At 34.0% G+C, this 20,498-nt stretch overlaps 1 protein-coding gene across 1 annotated transcript; it reads right to left on the minus strand.

Moving 5' to 3' along the window:
* Positions 1-427: 427 nt before the first annotated feature.
* On the minus strand, positions 428-14,739 carry LOC143069370 (uncharacterized). The gene is made up of 7 exons (XM_076243963.1): positions 14,512-14,739; positions 10,099-10,263; positions 8,864-9,038; positions 5,245-5,527; positions 3,698-3,805; positions 2,645-2,893; positions 428-762 (listed from the first exon to the last, which is right to left on the minus strand). Exons 1-7 carry the CDS (start codon positions 14,666-14,668, stop codon positions 445-447), a joined length of 1,455 nt encoding a protein of 484 aa, XP_076100078.1. The 5' UTR covers positions 14,669-14,739; the 3' UTR covers positions 428-444.
* Positions 14,740-20,498: the final 5,759 nt, after the last annotated feature.

The following is a 20,498-nucleotide window of genomic DNA, read 5'->3' on the forward strand; positions in this document are numbered from 1 at the left end:
TTACATATATAAATAAATCCGAAAACACCGGTACTCGGTCTGTCTTGAATTTGCAATGAGGTGAGAGCTTATTTTATCGAGGTTGACGACTACACTGTGACTATGAAATGAAGAACAGTAATAAAAGCGGTGCTCTTTTTATCTTGATTTTTTCCAGTGTAAATAGTGAACCTATGTCAAGAATGGAAACACTTTGATGTTTCGTGTTTTTTTAACATTCAGAAAGTAAATATATACTGATATGAAGTTAGGACTTTTTCTATATTATTCCAGTAAAACAGCCTCAAAGATTTAACATCACCAAACACTTATGATTTGATAAATAAAAGCGTAACATAAGATTTAAAAATGAGCACCATTCCAAATTGTTTAATTTATTCATCGCTTTGTCCCGTTATTGAAATGCAATATTCAAACCATAACAACATTCAACTAGTTATCCTGTCAAAGGCTTTTATTGCGTTGTGGCTTTGAATTCTGTAATGCATCAATATATATCCATTCCATTACTCTGTATGGTGATAATAAAGTACAGTCATCTTGTCCAGATATACTGCTGTCTGGGTTGGTTTCGGTTGTGTGGAATCGAGTTGCTCCCACAAAAAGTCCCGTAGTGTTATACGTCAAATGTAAGTAAGCTCGATTCCAATGGTTTTTTGAAGACACGTTTACATCTTTAAGAAACTTTATTGGTCGTCCCTTTGCTTGATATCTTGATTGTGCAGTCCTCGATGATTTCGAAAATGCTAGCGTAAATGCATCCTAAAATAAATACAATTTGAAAATAGTGGAAATAATTTTAAAATATCTACTGTATCAGCGTTATGAGATACGCGTAGAGTCGATTGTTTTATCACAAGATAAAAAAAAAACTATCTGCATGCCAAAATATTACTGATATAGTCATTTATCATATATTTAGTACGAAATACAGGAATTTTGTATCTAATTTTTGAATCTAATAGAGTTGTTTTACTCCAGTCTGTATCATCTACCATGTATCGCATACTCCATATCGCAAAGATAAACCCGTATCGCATTACACGTATCGCACCCCTTTTGATACATCTCGTGATTATTTCTGGAACTCCTCGGTTGTTATCCAATTGAAATATATTTATTAAATGACGTCAAGTTTGGACATACCTTGACGTCCAGTTGCCGTATTTCCTGGCATGATACGAAATGTACCCACATCAAACAATAGTCAGAAAGAGGGCTAAGCAGCAGTATGTTAGACGACCATCTTTGTCAAGATTATTCATTTTAATCTAAAATTTGCCAGACCACACCTTAGAATCTAATGATTTTCCCACATTAAGTGATAACATTTGGAAAAATTATACATTATTCTAACATGACGTCCTTCAAACGCTTTGAGTACACACCCGTGGTAAAATATGAATATATTGCCAGTGCTGTTCCGATTGTACTCCCACGTCATATGCTTTTTTATGAATGAGATACCCGACGTCATAGAACAATGACGTTAGAATGTAAGCATTTTACGGGAAAATACACGCTTGTGAATCCGAAAATCATCACAAGGAAACATACACAAATGATGCTAAAATGTGGCAAAAGCCCTTTATTGTACATCATATAAGACATATAAATAAATTATCATTCAAATTCATCCAAAACTGTCTAAATACATTATTTTAAATAGTTTAAACATGTCACTAATGCAGTTTGCTCCGTTCTTTTACGCTAGTTTATTAGTGCGTTTATTTATGGAAACGGCAAATATTTGCCTACACCTAGAGCGCTTCGATCCAAAAGAATTGCCGTATGTGTCCTATCAGAATCGAAATAATTCATGGGGGCTTGAATATATCTAGATTTTACCACGGGTTGTCCCTTTATGCCGATATTTTACCCCTCGCTATCGCTCAGGGGTAAAATATTTGTCATAAAGGGCCAACCCGTGGTAAAATCACGATATATTCAAGCCCCCATGAATTATTTCTTAATAATGTTAAACAGTAGCGTCTCCAGCATCACATGTTAGACAATTACAAATCAATACACAAGTGTGAATAAGTCTGGAACATATGTTCAGAACATCTATAATTTTATGTGTGATAAGACAGTTATTTACTTCTAAAAATCTACCATGCTTCCACCACAGAATCAAACGGTTGTCCGCTTACATTTGTTAAATATATGATAAACAGATCAATACATGGTAAAATCCGTATCGAATGCTGTATCACCACTCGAACAATATCAGCCCTCGGGACTGATATTAGTTTCTCGTGGTCATACAGCATGCGATACGGATTTTGCCATTTATTATTCTTTATATACGATCCTTCAAATTTAACAACAAATAAATGAATTTATTTTATGTATACTTAAATGTCTATGTTTTACACATAGAAAAAAAATTGTAGGATTAAATCAAAATAAGCTGTGAAAAGCATTATTTTACGTCGAATATACAAACTAGTATCAGAAGGATTTTAAGTGGCACGATCGTTTCTTTTGACAACCGGGTAACATGTGTAAATATTCTCCTTTTAAAGCTCGTTATTTATCAACATGTACAAATCGGTTGTTCATTCAAATTCAAAATGGATCAACGTAGTCCCCTGAATTGCCGTTCCAGGTATACGATTTTACTTAAGTACTACAACTGAACCTGATTAATATCTTTGCATGATGCAGGATCTCCAAACTGGTTTGTTCCTATCATCTTCCTCACTACTTCTTGACTGGTCATTGTTGCTTTTAGTTGCAATGGACTCTGTGGATACACTGCGCTATCTTTCTGTCTTTTATCAAACATTATTGATGTTGAGCTAACAATCTGTAAATCGTCTGTCAGACTCGATGGATTTGGTTGTTTTTCCTTTCCAGCATTTTCAGAACCAGTTTCATGATTTACAAACTAGATATAAAAAGTAATAAACTATTATTTTACTATAAAAAGGAGATACGGTGTGATTGCTAATGAGACAATACAAATAACTACAAATAATGGCCTTAGTTTTCTCCTTTGGATTGTTTTACATAGTCATATCGGGGCCTTTAATAGCTGACTATGCGGTATGGGCTTTGCTCATTGTTGAAGGCGGTACGGTGACCTATAGTTGTTAATGTCTGTTTCATTTTAGTCTCTTGTGGACAGTTGTCTCATTGGCAATCATATCACATCTTCTTTTTTATATTCAGCAATGGATGAGCCATATTCTACAGACGTCGCAAATATAATATAAGATTTTGCATGATTGCAAGTGAGATGATTGTAACTAACACCTAGAACCAACATCACGTAGATTTAAGCAACTATAGGTCACAATAATGACCTTCAAAAATGAGCAACACTTATTTCGTATAGTCAGCTATAGATTATGCCAAAATTACAAAATGTAGAACAATTCAAACGAAATAATCAAACGGCCTGATTTAAGACAAAACAATTGAAGAAAACAAAATATAACAAACAATAACCAACAATTACACTGAATCACAGGTTCCTGACTTGTCAATCTTGTTTTACTATATGACAATATTTTCTTACACGCCATATGAAATAATCACTATGTATACCGTAATCTTTTTGTAAACATTTCATGTCTAGTACCAAATGAAAATAAATATATCAGTGAAATCTGAAAATTATAAAGTAGACAGCCAGAACAAAATAAATAAATATATATATATATATAATATATATATAGTACTGGTATACCTCAACTGATGTGGAATTGAGCAAATTAACAATAAGCTGTTGAGCAGTAGTTGTCCAGTGAGATACTAACTCTATGTTCTTGTCTAAAGCCTTCACCTGTGAAAGAGGCTGAAACAAAAATAAACATTCACTTGTTTTATCTGTATAGGGCAGTAATCATATTACGTAATCATCTGTAATGGCTTTTAACACGTAAACCAGGTACCCACTGTTTTTTTCTTGAAATGTCTGTGCCAAGTCAGGAATATGACAGTTATTTAACATTCTTTACCAGCGTTAGTTGATATAGTAAAGTATGAATTTATCATGAAGTTTCGGCTATTTTTGATAAAACATGTTTTGATAAATTTACCAATGTGACGTGTCACCTAAAAGTAACTTCGGCATTTTCTGCATGAATCTTCAAGAAACTGTACACGTAATAATAATGTTACATTAATTTAACAGCGGGATAGATAGTACAAAATTACAAAATTGTCAAATAAACGACTAACCAAATTTACCGCCCCCCCACCCCAAAAACCCAAGATATATTATATAAATAACACATAGCTGAGAGGGTGATAGAGCAGATCAAACTCCCCGGCAGTTCCAGTTCCGATCCGCATACGGGCCCGAATACTACTCTACACTAATGGATTGATGGAGTAAAGGAAAACAGTTCCGGAACGGAAACGATCACTGTCCGGAGTTTGAGAGCAGATTGTTACAAGGAGAAAACATTGTCAACTGAGGCGAAGCCAAGGTTGACAATGTCTTTTCGAGGGATAACAATCTGCTCTATCACCCTCTCAGATATGTGTTATTTAATTTATTATACTGAATGTTCTGTTATTATTGTCGATTAAATTTCAAATTCAAAGTAATAAACTATGACATATTGTACATAACAACCATCCGATTTAATAAAGCGCTAACTTGATCAAGCGTCTCTGTGAAGGGTAATAGAGTATTTGCCATAGGATGTATTTAATAAAGCGCACACTTGATTAAGCGTCTCAGTGAAGGGTAATAGAGTATTTGTCATAAGATAGAGTCGTATTTAATAAAGCGCACACTTTATCAAGCGTCTCCATGAAGGGTAATAGAGTAAATAAACAACCTCGTATTAGCCAATCAAAATCTGGCATTTTGACATGAAGTATAATAAATCTAAATATCTCGTATTCATGTCACAAGCAGAAATTCCTCTCTTAGGAGAGTTGGGAACCTGAAATCGAACAGAGCCCAGAACAGATCCGCCACCAACACTAAATTAATAAAAGATCATAAACTCGAGATCGATGTCCGGGTCCTCCACCATGTAATATATCTTAATAAATTCGGGGACTAAATGTAAGGTATAAAAGAAATAAAAACATTAAAAATTACAGAGCTGTGAATTATTACATCATTTGCTCTACTTTTTTTTATTTTCCAACAACAATACAATAGTAACCATCGTGAAAAACATGTAGTCAAACATAGAACAAATAAACAAGCTTCAACTTATTTTATTTAATACTTTTTGCTAATTAAATGATATAAATATATAATACCAAACTTACTTGAAGTAATAACTGAGTATTTGAGTACCCCTGATCCAGAAAAGCATGAGCTGCTGTCACGTTAGTCATTAAGACGTTTCGTGCAGATACCATGAATGCGCTCGTGTAGTCAGCTATAGTGTGATAGGCATCTAAGTGTGACACCTCTGGTGTTAAATCGTGTTCACCGTACCACCATGGTAGTTTGCCGAATGCAAATTGTCCGAAGTTTACACCTTCCATCACAATTACTGGAGTTTTGTACTTTTGTGTTGGGTTTTGTGCAATATCTGCCTGTAACTCTCTAAATAAAGAAAATTTGGTTTAATTTACCTCTGCCAGTTGTGGAATAAAAGTATACCAGTAAATATATCATTTCAAAATACTCGTAGTTTTGGGATGATTTGATGTCTGAAGACTCTGAACTGTCCAAGTTAGAACACTTGCGGAAATTAGTTATGTAGATAAAGAAACATACAATCTAGGCAATAAATTGAGATAAAAAATGAAGACAACCGTAAATGAGTTTGATGGTTTAGGACAGTTATTCAGTTTGGTGACAATAACATCCCATTCGTTCTACAGTCTATCACTTTTTTTATATATAATTTTGAATAAAATACATAATTTGATTTTGTATATCACAACTGGTTATGATGATCAAGTCTTTCAATTTAGTGGTATCACTTTTTTATATAGAAATACCAATACGCTAAAAAGCTACATTCCAAAGTATTGAATATTTGTTTTAACTTGTCCATAGAATTTTTATTTAATACACGTTATTTACCTTTTCTATATTGGACAACATTTGATGCTGACTATGTGTTTCATGTTGGTGACTTTTATAAGGTACTACTTGTTCCTATCTTTTGAAAGCCGTATAGTGACCTATATTGCCAACATCCAAGTCATCTGAATTCTGTGCGATATTTGTCTCATTGGCAATCATCTGCTTATTTTTAAACTAAAATTTTTGATTTTTTTAAAACTCGAAATTTCGCCTTTTTCTAAATTCAAAATTTTGACTTTTTAAAACTCAAAATTTCGACTTTTCCACAGTATTTATACTGCGTTTTGCGTTTATCACATCCACAGTCATTTATATCAGCAAGCGGAGAGCCATATACATAATAAACTTGATAAGCATATTTTAATAAACTAAACCATTTTCAAGAGGTTATTTTAGATAGAAAATCTTGTTTTTGTCGAAGAATAATCAAAATATGTTTCACGTCTGAACTTCAGATATGTGTATCAAGGCAACCCCGTTATTCCGACACACCTATATAACAACATACTTTTCTTCAGTCTAATATATAAAGACAAGGGTTAATAGTTGTGTCAATAGAATGTCAATTTGTAGAGTTCAATCAATGTTCCAGAAAAAAGAACCATTATTTCAAAATTCAAAAACTAGAAAACCGAGCAGCTCATTTGTCGTCCTGAATATGCATTGCATTTTTGGCTACTTGATTTACCATTGTTTAAACAAGGCAAAGTCAGTTACTTGCTATTGGGAAACCAAACAGGCCTTTGAAACTGCGATGCTAAATGTTCTCAGATCTGACGATCCTATGACAGTGTCGTGGGAACTAAAACATGGAATATGGGAAAACATTTTTTTTTTTCTGTCAACATGCATGTTCTTTCCAAATTCAATATTAAATGCTAATTCATATCTTAATATCTTAATTTAAGAACAAATAAAATTTAAAATAGAAATGGGGAATCTGCCAAAGAGACAACAACCCGACCATAGAGCAGACAACAGCAGAAGGTCACCAACAGGTCTTGGAACAATGCAACGAGAAATTCCCGCACCCGGAGCTCGAGGCGTCCTTCAGAAAACCAATTTCTGAATATAAATTGCCAATTGTGTGGATGACGCTTTAATAATTTGCGTCCATGTCTTCTCCTTCTAAAATTGTAATATTTAAATAACTGTGTTTGAATACTAACATCAAAGTTTTAAAAGTACTTAGAAAAAGTCAAAATTTCGAGATTTCAACAGTCGAAATTTTAAGATCAAAGTAGAATTTCGATTTTAAAAAAAGTAGAAATTTTGAGTTTACAAAAAGTAGAAATTTTGAGTTTAAAATAAGTTGAAATTTCGAGTATAAAATAAGTCGAAATTTCAAGTTTTAAAAAAGTCGAAATTTTGAGTTTAAAATAAGTTCAAATTTCGAGTTTTAAATAAGTCGAAATTTCGAGTTTCAAAAAAGTCTAAAATTTCGACTTTTCAAAAAGTCGAAATTTCAAGATTTTAGAAAGTCAAAATTTCAAGTTTAAGTCAAAATTTCGGGATTTGAAAAGTCAAAATTTCAAGTTAAAGTCAAAATTGAGAGATTTGAAAAGTCAAAATTTCGAATTTGAAAAAAGTTCACTGCCAATTTTATTATTTTTTCTATGTCCCTAATACGCTTCCGTAATAAACTACCGTCCAGTCTCACTTACCTGCATCTGCTGTAAAATCATGGAACACATTGTAACAAGCCACATTATGACCCATGCTGACAAATATGATATACTTATACACATTACAACATGGATCCAGGAGAGGACTATCCATGTATCCTGCGAGACACAACTGATAGACTTCATAAATGACATCACCATAAACATGGATGCAGGGAAACAGACAGACTGCCTAATTATGGATTTGTCAAAGGCGTTAGATAAAGTAGGTCACAGTTTACTAATACACAAACTGGATCACTATGGCATCAGAGGTAACGCCAACAAATGAATACATAATTTCCTTTCTGACAGGAAACAAGTGGTAGTTGTAGAAGGGGAAAATCTGACACAATCAATGTAGAATCAGGCGTCCCACAAGGCTCTGTACTTGGACCCAGTTTGTTCCTCTTCTACATAAATGACATACTAAGTACCAGAAGGTATTCGCTCAAGGGTTAAACTCTTTGCAGATGACACCATAGATTACCTTACCATTGAATCAGATGCAGATAGTGTGAACCTACAAGAGGACATCAACAAGCATGCAATCTGGGAAACAAAATGGAAAATGGCCTTTCATCCTGATAAATGCAATGTAATCACAAGAAAACGCAAACCTATAGTTAGAGAGTACAAATTGCATGAACACACAATGGCGAAACGAAACTTTAATTTCAGTAACACCACTATTAAGGAAACTGCATACAAAACCTAGTCAGATCAACCTTGGCGTATGCTGCACAGTATGTGACCCTATCCAACAGAACAACAAACACCGGCTGGAAATGGTCAGTTTAAAATAATCAGTTTGTTGATGGTGGCCCGCAAAATAATGGTAGAAGTAGAAGAGTAATGTAATTGATTGATTGGCATTTAACGTCACTTTCAGTACTGTGTGAGATAGATTTGCTTTTTTCTCTAGCTCATCGCTGTCAATAAAATTGTTTGTCTCTAAGAAGGGAAACAACTCACAAAATGGAAATTTTATCACAGGTCAATACGGGAGTTGGCATATAGACCATTCATCGAACATCTTCAAAAGTCATATTTCAAATCATTTTGTACATACTAGGTATTAAATGTTACATGCTCTGGTTCTACTAGTTCAGTTCAATAAAGAAAACATAACCAGTTACGCATGTTTAATTATGATCAATGATAATTGTTAATGAAAACTCACTCGAAGATGTCGACAATTTTTGTAACTCTCGTTAATCCGTCCAGATCTCCGCTTACGGTCAAAACAGGTGTCGGATATTTATTAAGAAGACTTCCACCCGGTAGATATGAAGAATACAACAAAACTCCGCCAAGAAGGTGACTCGAAAAAAGTCCAAAACGAGCAGCTACTATACCTTCAAAATAAACAATTGTTAGTAGAAACTATAGTATTAGCTGAAATTATCAGGTTCTTTTTAGTGTGTTTCAGGTGAAAAGTTCTGGATATCCAAAACGTTAAAGTGGGAGTAGAAGGACGAATGAATCACCATATATTACTCGGGGATATATTAAACATGAATAAATGCCGGTCAGACAGTTTATAAGCTTAGTCTGTGAAGAACTGCGATAAATTTTTGAATATGAATTGATCAATGCACTTTCAATTTTTAAGAAAAGGAATTTAGAATATTTGAAAAGAAAATGGATAATATTTATATAACAAATCTAATTAAATTTGAGCAATACAGTTAATCCGGATAAAACATTTATAGAAGTGTATTGTGGTCATATTATGTAGAATTCCTGATTTTTCAGGGATTATGTAGAATCACTAAACTCATTAGTGATTAAATATAATCCCTGAAAATGACCAGTGATTTTACATAATCACTGAACATTTTACTAATTATTTTACAAATTCCATAAGATGATTTCAGGAATTATCAATAATGAAAAATAAATAAATAAGGGAAAGTGATATTTTATTTAACTGTACGTTGAACCACATTATTTCACAAACAAATAAGTATGACAGGGGAAAATTTAAATTGGCTTTCAAGATATGGACAAGGAAATACATGTACAATGGTATTTTTACATTGATGACAAAAGAACCAAGTAAAAGAGAATATAATCTCCTGCTTAATTTTATCTGCTAACAAACAAAGTATATATTTATATTGTTTTACAGCCGATTTCTTAAAGGAGGATAATATACTAACGAGCAAGCAAGCTAACCAAAGATATTACCTTAAGCTACACACTCATTTAAATCGGCTGTAAGGCTGTTATTATCCTATATATTTCTTACATATCACACTCTTTACAGCATTATGCATTACTATAGGAGGGGACGGGGTTGGTGGGCATGGATCTAAAAATAGATAGTCTTAAATATCTAACATATAATTTTTTGTAAAAAGCAAAAGTTATAGAAAAATTCATTTGGTCAAACTATAATGTATATACTCTTACCTCCATCTCCATGTCCAGCTAGGAAAGTCGACATTCCTTTGTATCCATGAGTTTTTAAATGTGTAAATGCCGATAGAAATGCCAATGGCATGTCGGCAAGAAATGGCTGTTCATCAAATATGGCAACCCATAGTTTCAAATCACTTCGTCGTATGATCTCCTCAGCTGCAAATTTTAAATCATTTGTAATTAAAAAAAAACCTAGCAGTTGCTCGTTTATCTTGCTTTCGTTCTAAACAGACCAAGAACATGCCAAAGATTTTTTTTTATAACGGAAAATAGAATAAAATAAACGTTTACTTTTCTACATTGGTTAGAGGTATAGGGGGGAGGGTTGAGATCTCACAAACATGTTTAACCCCGCCGCATTTTTGCGCCTGTCCCAAGTCAGGAGCCTCTGGCCTTTGTTAGTCTTGTATTATTTTAATTTTAGTTTCTTGTGTACAATTTGGAAATTAGTATGGCGTTCATTATCACTGGACTAGTATATATTTGTTTAGGGGCCAGCTGAAGGACGCCTCCGGGTGCGGGAATTTCTCGCTACATTGAAGACCTGTTGGTGACCCTCTGCTGTTGTTTTTTTATTTGGTCGGGTTGTTGTCTCTTTGGCACATTCCCCATTTCCATTCTCAATTTTATTTATAGATAACCAAACATTTCATTACAAAAACTGTAATGAAAATCTGACTGTTTCTCGGTAAGTATTGGGAGATTCTTGTTTAATCAGTTGTGTCCCTCATTTTAAGTGACGAAGAAAGGAATTAAATTTATATGAGACAAAATATATGTTCAGGGACACTATGCCATTTGACACTATCTTAAGACCATTTTTAGTGAAGGGGATCAAAATTGTAAATTTTCATTTAATTCTTTATTAAGTTAACCTCACAATAAAAAAAAAAGTTTACTACGTTTTAAATATGATCGATGATCCCCTAAACTACCACGACATTAAGCTTTGTACATATTGAACACTGATATCGTATCTTTGAATATTGTTTTTATTTGTATATTGAGTTTGTTATCAGTAAACTAAAACCAAATTTAATATTATTGTTATATACATATACATATTGATGGCTATACAATCTGTCGATACCTGTATCTTGGCATCGCATAAGGTCATGTTTTTTTTCTGACTGTTTATGACGTCTTTAAACTTAAAACGTTGATAATTTAGTCTTCGATGCATGAAATTTTGTTATTTGCTTTGAACTAGATGTTAGTAACTGCGAGTACTCTCAGATCTGTACTTACTGTCTTTTTAGAGATTAAAAGGCTGATTGTGTCTATCATATCTTAACGTCCAGTATGTTGATCCAACAGACAAAGCTTCAAATAATATTGTATTTGTATGTAAATCGTTATACCACGAGATTCCATTGAACAACAAATGGGAGGACTTGCCTTGTATGTATTATATACCTAAGCCTCACAAAATGCCGTACAAACAACGGTGCATTGCCGGCTCAATTGCATGTTCGACAAAAGAATTGTCCATTATATTGATAACAATTCTGTCCATAGTGAAAGAGGGTCTTCAGAAATACTGTAAAACTGTTAACTCGCGTAGTGGTTTTAACCATGTGTGGATTCTAAAAAAAACTCTAAAGAACTCCTGGATAATTCTAAATCTCGATCTTCTTCTGAAATTAGTTCTATCAAAACTTTTGATTTTTTTACCCTGTATACCACCATTCCCCATGTTTTATTCATGTGAAATTGAAAATCGTCTTGAAGAAATAATCTGCAATGCTTTTCAACATAAAAATGATAGCATACGCTATAAATTCATTACTTTGGGATACCATACGGCATGTTTTGTAAATAGTGACCAAACAAGGTAAAACATGATACACAGAGGAACAAGTGATCAGTATGCTGGAGTTTCTTATCGACAACATGTTTGTTTAATTTAGAGGTATACGTTTTCAACAAATTGTCGGCATTGTTGGAATAAACTTTGCGTCTGTGCGTGCCGACCTCTTTTTTTTTCATATGAATCGGAGTTCCTGCAGACCCTTGTCAAATACAAGTAGATCATTTAATTTCATTTTCAGATATTTTGATGATGTTTTTTTTATCTATTTACAATCCAAAATTTTCTGATTGAGTTCCATTAATATATCCACCAGAACTAGAAATTAAAGAAAAAACAGACACGACTTCCTCTGTCTCATGTTTGGACTTATACCTCAAATTTGATATACACGGTCCTCTCAGTACCAGAATCAATTTCCCCAACCTTAGTAGCAATATACAGTGGCGGATCCAGGGGGGGGGGGGGTTCCGGGGCTGCGCACCCCCCCTTTATTTTTGCCGATCAATGCATTTGTATCGGGACATATGTTTTGCACCCCCCCCCCCTTTGCCCTGGGTGCCCTGGGTTAGCACCCCCCCCCCTTTCGAAAATTCCTGCATCCGCCCCTGATATACCAACTTCAACTGCATATGGGATATACATTTTCCAACTATTCGGTATTCAAGAGCATGCAGCAACTACTTAGACTTTGTAAAACGTCACCAGTGTCTGAGCAGAAAGTTGATGAACCAGGGGTATGTCAAAGAACGTCTAGTCCTTTTTCTAAAACAAAAATTCATCGGTAGGTACCAAGACCTTGTTGATATATATTCCGTATCAATATCAAAATGAATACACGATGGTCTTGAAGTATAGGTTCTTGGTACTGACGTTGTTTATCATCTCAATAACTGGTTATAGTATTCTTCGTCATGAATATTAGTTTTACTGTTTTTTTGGTGGTATTTATTTGACGTGTCTCTGTACCTATACATGCCGTCACTTGATTGTTCTATATAATTTTTGTATTCTTGTCTTCCATTATTGCTACTATGCTGTGTCTATGTGCCTAGTGTTTCTTTGTGCCAATGACGTGACTCTGTACTTATACATCCTGTCATTGTGTTTTATCCCATGGGAAATGTTTGTTTATGTATTTGTTTGTTTTTATAGTGATTAAGATAATAAAACAATGTTGACTGCTATAGTCATTTTTTTTACGTTTATACCTATTATGTTAGGTTGGTTTGTTCACTAATCGTTGTCAATATAATGGAATTTTATGCGACTTTACCATGCTATAAAACCAGGTTTGACCCACCATTTTCTACACTAGAAAATTCCTGTACCAAGTCAGAAATATGACAGTTGTTATCAATTCGTTTGATGTGTTTGGGCTTTTGATTTTGCCATTTGATTAGGGACTTTCCTTTTACAATTTTCCTCGGAGTTCAGTTTTTGGTTTTACTTTTTTGCTGTTGGGATGTACAAGAAACCGGCTACGTCTACCGATTTAAGGGCGTCTGTCCTTCCTCTTTGAATACAGTTATGTTCAAAAATAGTTTTCACTTGAAAAGCCGATGCGTTGTAATATGGCATTTGTCTTTTTGGAGAGCATTTTTTCAAATATGCTTGATCAATAAACATGACGTGTTGTTAAACAACGCAACATATTGCGATCCTGTAATCAACACGATATTCACCAAAACAAGGGTTGATCTCCGGTTTTTAAAGAGGAAGCAGATCCTGCCAAACATATGGCTCCCGTCATGTTGTTCATGTAAGTATATACTGGTGAGTATAGATTATCGGGTTTTCTACACATTGATATCGTAAAATATCAGCCGCGAGCCACAATGTGAACCTTTTTGAACGAGCTAAAAAGTTTCACATTGTGTCGAGCGGCTGATATTTTACGATATCTATACGAAGAAAACCCTATTATCTTTTTATCGTATTATTACTGGTCGTTTCTTTTTCCCTAAGACAGTTTTACGCTTGACAAAAACAAGCTTGATAACGTCTCCTCTCGCATTGTGACGTCGCTGATAACTTCTCCTCTCACATTGTGACGTCACTGATAATGCCTGGTATCGTTTTGAAGTCTTGATACGAGAATTACGGAGCAACAGAGCAGGGTGATATCGTCAGAGGAAAGGACGATAATAAGTCTTATTTGGCAGGTCACATTAGAGAGGGAAAGGGACAAGAATGTGATTACGACAATTGGAACATATCTATTACCATCTGAGAAACAATTATTCTATAACGATTACTCGTGATGGATGGCGTCCGTAAAATTTTCCAAGTGATGAATTCAACCGCACAGTTTGAGACTCTTTGTTTAATAACTTCCTTGTGAGCAACAAACCCCTATCAACATGAAATATTGCATTTACTTGGAGATATGATAAAGATCGTAATTCATTTATCAGTTATCAGTTCCGTAAAAATCTGTTAGTTTCTCCTTTATCAGTTATAAAGTTCATCATTTGTAGAATTATAATATACATGTACCTTGTCTTAGTTAGACATATTATGTCGTACCTTGGCCCTCTATTCAAATGTCAGAGAGAGTCGTATATGTAATTTATATTGTTATTTGACCTTACCTAAAGGTATGTACCTGTCTCCATGTATATCCTTTGCGGGAATGAAAACAATAGCAGCTTCCGGGTCCCTACAATTTGATTTTACTACTTCTACAGATAAAGCTGAACACAAATGTGCATTTAGAACAAGTACAGTTGCTAAATACAAGGTTATCATGATTCTTGAAGCTTTGCTTACATACACAAACTAAACACGAGTACGCTCTATGACGTTACTTATCAATATGTTTCGGAAATAATAATCCAATAAATGACCTTGACAAGGTTCTTCCGAACCTAACAGATGCTGATTTCCCATCGCGAAGGGTTTTCCTATAATGTGTATAAAAGAATCAACATTCATATGTCATGGTCTACCTGCATGACATGATTGAACATCCTTTTTATCGAAATACAGAATTCTCGAAGCATATTATCGTTTTTCACAGCATATTATATACTATTCTTGTGCTATTTTCACATTTCCTGACCGGTGTGAGAAAAATATTTCTCCTCACTAGTGAAAAATCCGTTCTCGGCAAATGATTAGTCGAAATTTGATTATGACGTCAAAATGTTTTGTTTTCTTCTGAATTTTCCTATTGTGACGTCATGAAAAAGGCGACCTTGCCTGATGACGTCGCATATAAAGAACACAAAAATCATCAGAGAAATATAGATTCCTACACTGCAACAAGTGTATAACGATATTTCTCCACTCGAGACAGTTAAATTCTATTATTTAAATTAAAATTTAACTGTCGAGAGTGGAAAAAAAAGGATTACACGAGTTATGGTGTCGGAATCTGTTTCTCTGATGATTTTTATCATTCTTTTTCAAAGATTTTCAGAAACTTGTGTTCTTTATATGCGACGTCATCAGGCAAGTTCGCCTTTTTTCATGACGTCGCAATAGGAAAATTCAAAAGAAAACAAAACATTTTTACCACGTCTCACTAACTGGTGGGGTTTAACGACATTGACTTGCTGGTAAGCCCTTGCACGCTCGGCTCAGTTCTCGAAGGCGTTTGTTGAGCGATAAAATATTTTGTTGCTTAATGATGATAAGTTGGAAAATGACGGCCGCCATTTTGATTTTTGGTATAATCTTTTGGTTTGTTGACTAATTTGGTTAGCTCACTTCGTTCACAACGGCTGCTTTCATTCAGGACCAGGTTGGTCAACTGTGCAGCCTGCTAACCTCTATGACGGAGTACTGGTCGATGAGTCTCGGACATACCATTAACGATAACAGAAAGCTTAATCAGGACCAAAATCGTTAGACAATGAAATGGCGGTTTATTATATATCATCTAGGATACAGCAGTCGGCATAACAATCTCCCATCCATAATGCTAGCGTGGGCATTTACACAAGCAAGAATGTAAACTGTATGTGCAGATTGGTATTTTTCATCAAAAGTTGCAAGTCGTTGAGCCATCCATCAGTAAACCAACATCGTAGATAGCGGGTAAAGAGGAGCTGACCAAGCACGTCCGTTCTGTTGTATTAATGACTGAGATGTGACTGATCTTTGTTGAATGAGATTGTGGTTTGACTTTATGTCAGCTGAGTGCCGAACTAGACCTATTCCCACGTGAGACTGATTTGCAGAGTGTAAATTTGCATTGCTATTCGACATGTCTCAGTGTTTATACATCCATCATTCATGTGTTTGGTTGTTGTGTTTTTGTTTGTGGGTTCGAATTATGACTCTTTTCATCTTGTTCCATATAACTTTATGAATTTCAAGATTATACATACGTCACAAAATCCGTCACTATTTGTGGTGTCCTACAAATGTATACTGTCGTTAAAGGAAGCTGTCTGATGTTATTCTGTGGGTAATACATTTGTTTATGTACAATTATATTATGTACTTATGCATTTTTCAGTGCTGAGTGTTTTGCGTTTGGTTATACTGTATTCCTGCCACGTAATATTGCCATTTTAGCGATATATTTTTTACATTGCCATCTAAGCGGGAGGTTGGGCTAGCCATAAAACCTGGTTCAACCCATTATATTTGCTTAAAATTTCCTCTACCAATTTGGGAATATGGCAGTTGTTATCAAACAGTCCGTTTCTATGTATGCTAACGTTTATTTTTGTTGCAGTTCGGTGCTTCTGTTGTTCTGTTGTTAACCTGCTTAAAGTTCTTCTTCTGACATCGCATTAGATTAACGATATAAAAAGTATCAGTGAAAAAGACAACCTCAGTTTTTAACCGAGATATAACGAAAGTTCGCGACGTTACATGCGCTTGGAAAAAATACCTGTTCTTAATGTACTCGTAACACTTTTAATGATTAAACTGGAACATTTCCGATCTGATATTTTCCACAAAAAAATTACAGTATCATGCAGAGTTTATTTTAAAATCAAAATTCTCGTGCGTAAAAAAATCGATAAGTATTTTCACTAATCAAAGTTTTACTATTGGAATACTATCGTTACGTATTTACTCATTTAATTGTTGTTTGCGGTAAGTTCAGTGGCAACTATTACATGCATGTACACTTAGATAATATTTGCAAATCTCGTAACAATCTTATCGAATGGAATACAAGTCCGTCTAATACATCTGCCACGAAAAATTCAACTTTTATTCTAAAACATGTAAAGAGCAAGTAATGAAAAAAAAATATCATTAGATAGTTGTTTTTAGAACGGAAGTCATAGAAACCTTGTCTTTTTTGTTTTAGGAAGATATGAGTGTACAGGGTCAACGAAGACCAAGTTTTCAAAACTAAAAGTGAAAGAATATTATAGTATAAGTAAAAAATCGAGAAGCGTAAACAACAGAAAAATAATTCAAAGCTAAAACATAAAAATGAGTATAATATTAGTCGGCGAAAAACAGAAAAAATGTTAGTCTCAACCCTAAGGCGCTTATCATGAGAAAACAAAGGCATAAAAAGAGTAAAATAAAGCAAAAACATAACAGTATGTAAGAAAGCATAGAGGAAAAGGAGCTAGTCAGGACATATTCAAAGGAGGAGCTTGACAATTCTTTTAATACTAAAATGTCAGAATGCAGGTCATTGAAAAAAAATGAAGGACGCTTTGCCAAGAACCCCAACAAAACGTGCAGCTTTGATATCTTCATATATCCATATAAAACGTGCGAGTATATCACCAACTGTCGCTACTTTACAGAAACTTCAAATATTAACATCTAATGAACAGAGAGAAATGTCCGCGATGGGTTCATCAATCATTAAAGATATGAAAATTGCACAACAAAGCCTGGTGAAATGTTTACCTACCTCAAAGATATTTTAAAAACTTTCCCGTCTCACCAATTTCGCGCAAACTGGCAAAATAAACAGTTCCAAATGTTGAAAGAAAATCTTCCACAACAACACTGCATTTTCGTACACGATTTTTCAGATAATTATCGATGTTTCGAAAAAATTAAAATTCAATCATCTTATTTTGCAAGACTCGAAATATCTATTCATGTTACATTAATATATAAACATGCCATATTAGAAATTGACGGAGAGGAAAGAACCGTCGAAAACCCATCTATAAGAACAGAACAATTGTTTGTGTTTAGTCCAGATGACTCACACGACATGTATTTCACGCATGATGTTAGAAAACTTGTAACCTATTATTTACGTTCCATTTCTGCATATGTTACTACGATTCACGAATTTATAGACGGTTGTCAAGCTCAATACAAAAGCCGACATTGTCTTGGTGACTTTAGTTATTCTAAAGAAGACTTTGGATTTGATCAATACTTCGCAATTTTTTTGAAACCAGTCATGCGAAAGGCCCACATGCGCCGCAGACGGTTTTGTGAAACGACAGACATATTGCTGTTCTTCGATGTAAAGTTACTATCAAAACAGCTGAAGATATGTATCAATTCGCCATTCAAAATTTGAAAAAAAAACCAAATAAAAGTGCAAGTTGTAAACTTAAACGACTATTAGATAATATAGAGCGTGACGAACTGAGACGATTTAAACCAGTGATAGACAATAAGTTTATTCACCGTGTACATTGCGTTGAAAACGGAATTATTTCGATAAAAAAAATTATCCTGCTACTCATGCGATTCGTGTATAAATGGCAACTATTCACATTGTCAAAATTGTCATATCACAGGAACGGAACGAAAAATAACAATGACAAGAGAAGATGAGCTTAATATGGAAAACGATTTTGAAGACGAGGATGAAACCGAGATATAAGACTTAGTCAACAGAAGATGTATCATTGCCGTTGTTGCCGATGATCCAAACGATGATTATTTTTTGTTGAAAGCTTCGGGAAAAGCGCAAGTTTTAAGCGTTGATACCACTGATGAATGGGGTGCACATTTTCTAAAAGGTAGTGAAATTATTCGCGGACTTTACTTTAACAAATTGACAGTTGAAGATGGAATGGTAAAATTTAAACTCCTGCAGCGCAAAACAGCTTTGGTACCTGCTGTTTCAACGAGATTTATATGCATGGACTTAGATACAAGTAATGAAGGAATCTTGACCATGCCCGAGGATACACATCTTGCAATAATTGACAGTCTTTAAAAGTGATAAATATGTAAATGATATGCTTTCAATAAAATAAGATAATGATTTGATACAGATTTACGTGTCAAAAATGTATAATCAGTCATCTAAACAATCTTCCTTTTTTACACAAATGCTCAGAAATCAAAATGAAATCTGTTTTTAAAAATTGCAAAGTTTTGACGTTTTGTAAAGAAGTTGGCAAAAATGAAAGAAAAACGACGTCGCGTAACGTTACCACTATTAAACCGAACACCGTGCGTAACGTCTATGTATTAAGGTTTATAGGATTTTTTCAAAGACAAATGCATGTGCCGTCACTCGTAAGCGCAATCTCGGATTACATTCATAAGAAACACTTAAAGCTTTTACTATTCGTGTATATTCAAAAGCAAGGAAGATTTGTGCTAAGAATAAGCAACTAAGGAGATTTAACATGGTTGCTAAAGTACAACTTTCACTAGAGTTCAAGTAATGTAAATATAAGCTATTACAATCACCGTATGACCTTAAATGCTAAAGTACAACTTTCACTAGAGTTCAAGTAATGTAAATATAAGCTATTGCAATCACCGTATGACCTTAAATGCTAAAGTACAACTTTCCACTAGAGTTCAAGTATTGTAAATATAGGCTATTACAATCAACGTATGACCTTAAATGCTAAAGTACAACTTTCCACTAGAGTTCAAGTAATATAAATATAAGCTATTACAATCACCGTATGACCTTAAATGCTAAAGTACAACTTTCCACTAGAGTTCAAGTATTGTAAATATAAGCTATTACAATCACCGTATGACCTTAAATGCTAAAGTACAACTTTCCACTAGAGTTCAAGTATTGTAAATATAAGCTATTACAATCACCGTATAACCTTAAATGTTAAAGTACAACTTTTCACTAGAGTTCAAGTATTGTAAATATAAGCTATTACAATCACCGTATGACCTTAAATGCTAAAGTACAACTTTCCACTAGAGTTCAAGTATTGTAAATATAAGCTAATAATTACATTAGATGTATGTTTCATTATAATACTTTATTCTGATTGGCTAACTGCACATCACGTGTTATTCCGTAAGCAGTTACATTGCTCAATACAACTTTTCATTCATGATAACACGTGGTCCAACAATAAAGTGCACAGGTGAATTAAATAAAAAAATATATAAATTCGTGTTTTCAAGATCATAGCTAAAAAATGTAATTAAAAGTATTGAATGCTTTTTGTAACTTTATAGGGTTGTAAAAGCGTTGACCGTGCGCACATTTTTAGAATGAAGCGCTTCCGCGCTTCATACAAAATGTACTTCGGTCAACGCTTTTACACTTCAATAAATTTACAAAATGAAGCATTCAATTCTTAATTACAATCACCGTTAACCTTAAATGCTAAAGTACAACTTTCCACTAGAGTTCAAGTAATGTAAATATAAGCTATTACAATCACCGTATGACCTTAAACAAGAAGAACAA

Source organism: Mytilus galloprovincialis, chromosome 3, assembly GCF_965363235.1.
Source record: "Mytilus galloprovincialis chromosome 3, xbMytGall1.hap1.1, whole genome shotgun sequence".
Classification (NCBI taxonomy): domain Eukaryota; kingdom Metazoa; phylum Mollusca; class Bivalvia; order Mytilida; family Mytilidae; genus Mytilus; species Mytilus galloprovincialis.